Genomic DNA, 1,262 nt, shown 5'->3' with positions numbered 1-1,262 from the left:
GAGGCGCCTCCCGCTACTTCTCCTGCATCTTCTCCAGGATGGGCACGATCATGTCAAACTTGGGACGCTTGGCTGGGTCCTCGTTCATACAGATCTTCATCAGCTTGCAGATGTGGGGGGAGATGCCAGGGGGGATGGTTGGACGCAGCCCCTCCAGGGCCACCTGGGAGCACAGGAGAGCAGAACAGGATCAGAAATGGGGACCTGGCCCCAGAGGCAACAGGCTGGAACTGTACCCTGGAGGGTGGCTGGGGGTTCCTGCAATAGGTTCTGCCTCTACTCCACACCACAGTGGGCAGCTCTGTACCCACACACTGATCAGGTTAAAGGCTGAGGCGCAACCTTGGATCACAAGATATATGACACAGCTATGTTGATAATTATTCTGAACTGCATATAGATTTTTTTTAACCTGAAGATCATTTTTAACTTCTAAAAGTTTCCAGCCTCTCAAGTAAAGAAGAAAAGATTGATGTCCATGAAAGTTACCACCTTTCCAGGCAGACTGACCTCGGGATCACTTCAAAGTTGAGATTTCTATCAGCAAACTCTCACATCAGAATCTCCTATGTTTCAATTTTATTTTTTTTTTCTTTAATCACCATGATCAGAACATTTTCTTTGCATTTGTCACACTGCATTCTTTTCTGATAAGATTCCCAAAGGAAATTAAAGCAGGAACAATGGATGAAGTAAAACAATGAAGAGCTGGAGTTGGCAGATTTGCCTACTAAACAATGTAACCGAATCCCTGTTTAAAAAGCATTGAATAACATCCTATTTTGAATAATGTCCTACTGGACAAGAGAAAAGAGAGTCAGGTTCCACCAGGGGAGATTTAGGTTGAATATTAGGAACAATTTCTTCACCAAAAGGGTTGTAAAGCACTGGAACAGTCTGGCCAGGGGAGTGGTAGAGCCATCATTCCCGGAAGTAATGAAAAGATGTGTAGATTTAGTGGTGAGGAACATGGTTTAGTGGTGAACTGGCAGTGCTGGGTTAATGGTTGGAATTGATGATCTTAAAGGTCTCTTCCAACTAAAGTAATTCCACGATCCCAAGGCCCTGGCGAGCCCCCTCCTCACCTTCATGCCAATCTCCATGTTGGACAAGTCTGCGAACGGCACCTCCCGGGTCACCAGCTCCCACAGCAGCACCGCAAAGCTCCACATGTCGGCCGAGCGCCTGTTGATTTCCTCAGGCTTCTTCTGCAGGGCTGGAGGGAACCACAGGATGGAATCCGGCCCCGGGGCCAGGGGGCC

General features: G+C 47.7%; 1 protein-coding gene across 1 annotated transcript; it reads right to left on the bottom strand.

Annotated features, from left to right (window-relative positions):
* Positions 1 to 13: 13 nt before the first annotated feature.
* LOC103777448 (integrin-linked protein kinase-like) lies at positions 14 to 1,216 on the bottom strand (the record flags this gene model as incomplete). The annotated part of the gene is made up of 2 exons (XM_008945001.1): positions 14 to 163; positions 1,086 to 1,216. Coding segments are annotated over 2 exons (281 nt in total), but the record flags the coding sequence as incomplete, so codon positions are not given.
* Between the last annotated feature and the right edge of the window lie 46 nt (positions 1,217 to 1,262).

Source organism: Merops nubicus, unplaced genomic scaffold (genome assembly GCF_000691845.1).
Source record: "Merops nubicus isolate BGI_N331 unplaced genomic scaffold, ASM69184v1 scaffold47977, whole genome shotgun sequence".
In the NCBI taxonomy this organism is placed as follows: domain Eukaryota; kingdom Metazoa; phylum Chordata; class Aves; order Coraciiformes; family Meropidae; genus Merops; species Merops nubicus.
This window is presented reverse-complemented; position numbering and strand designations above follow the sequence as displayed.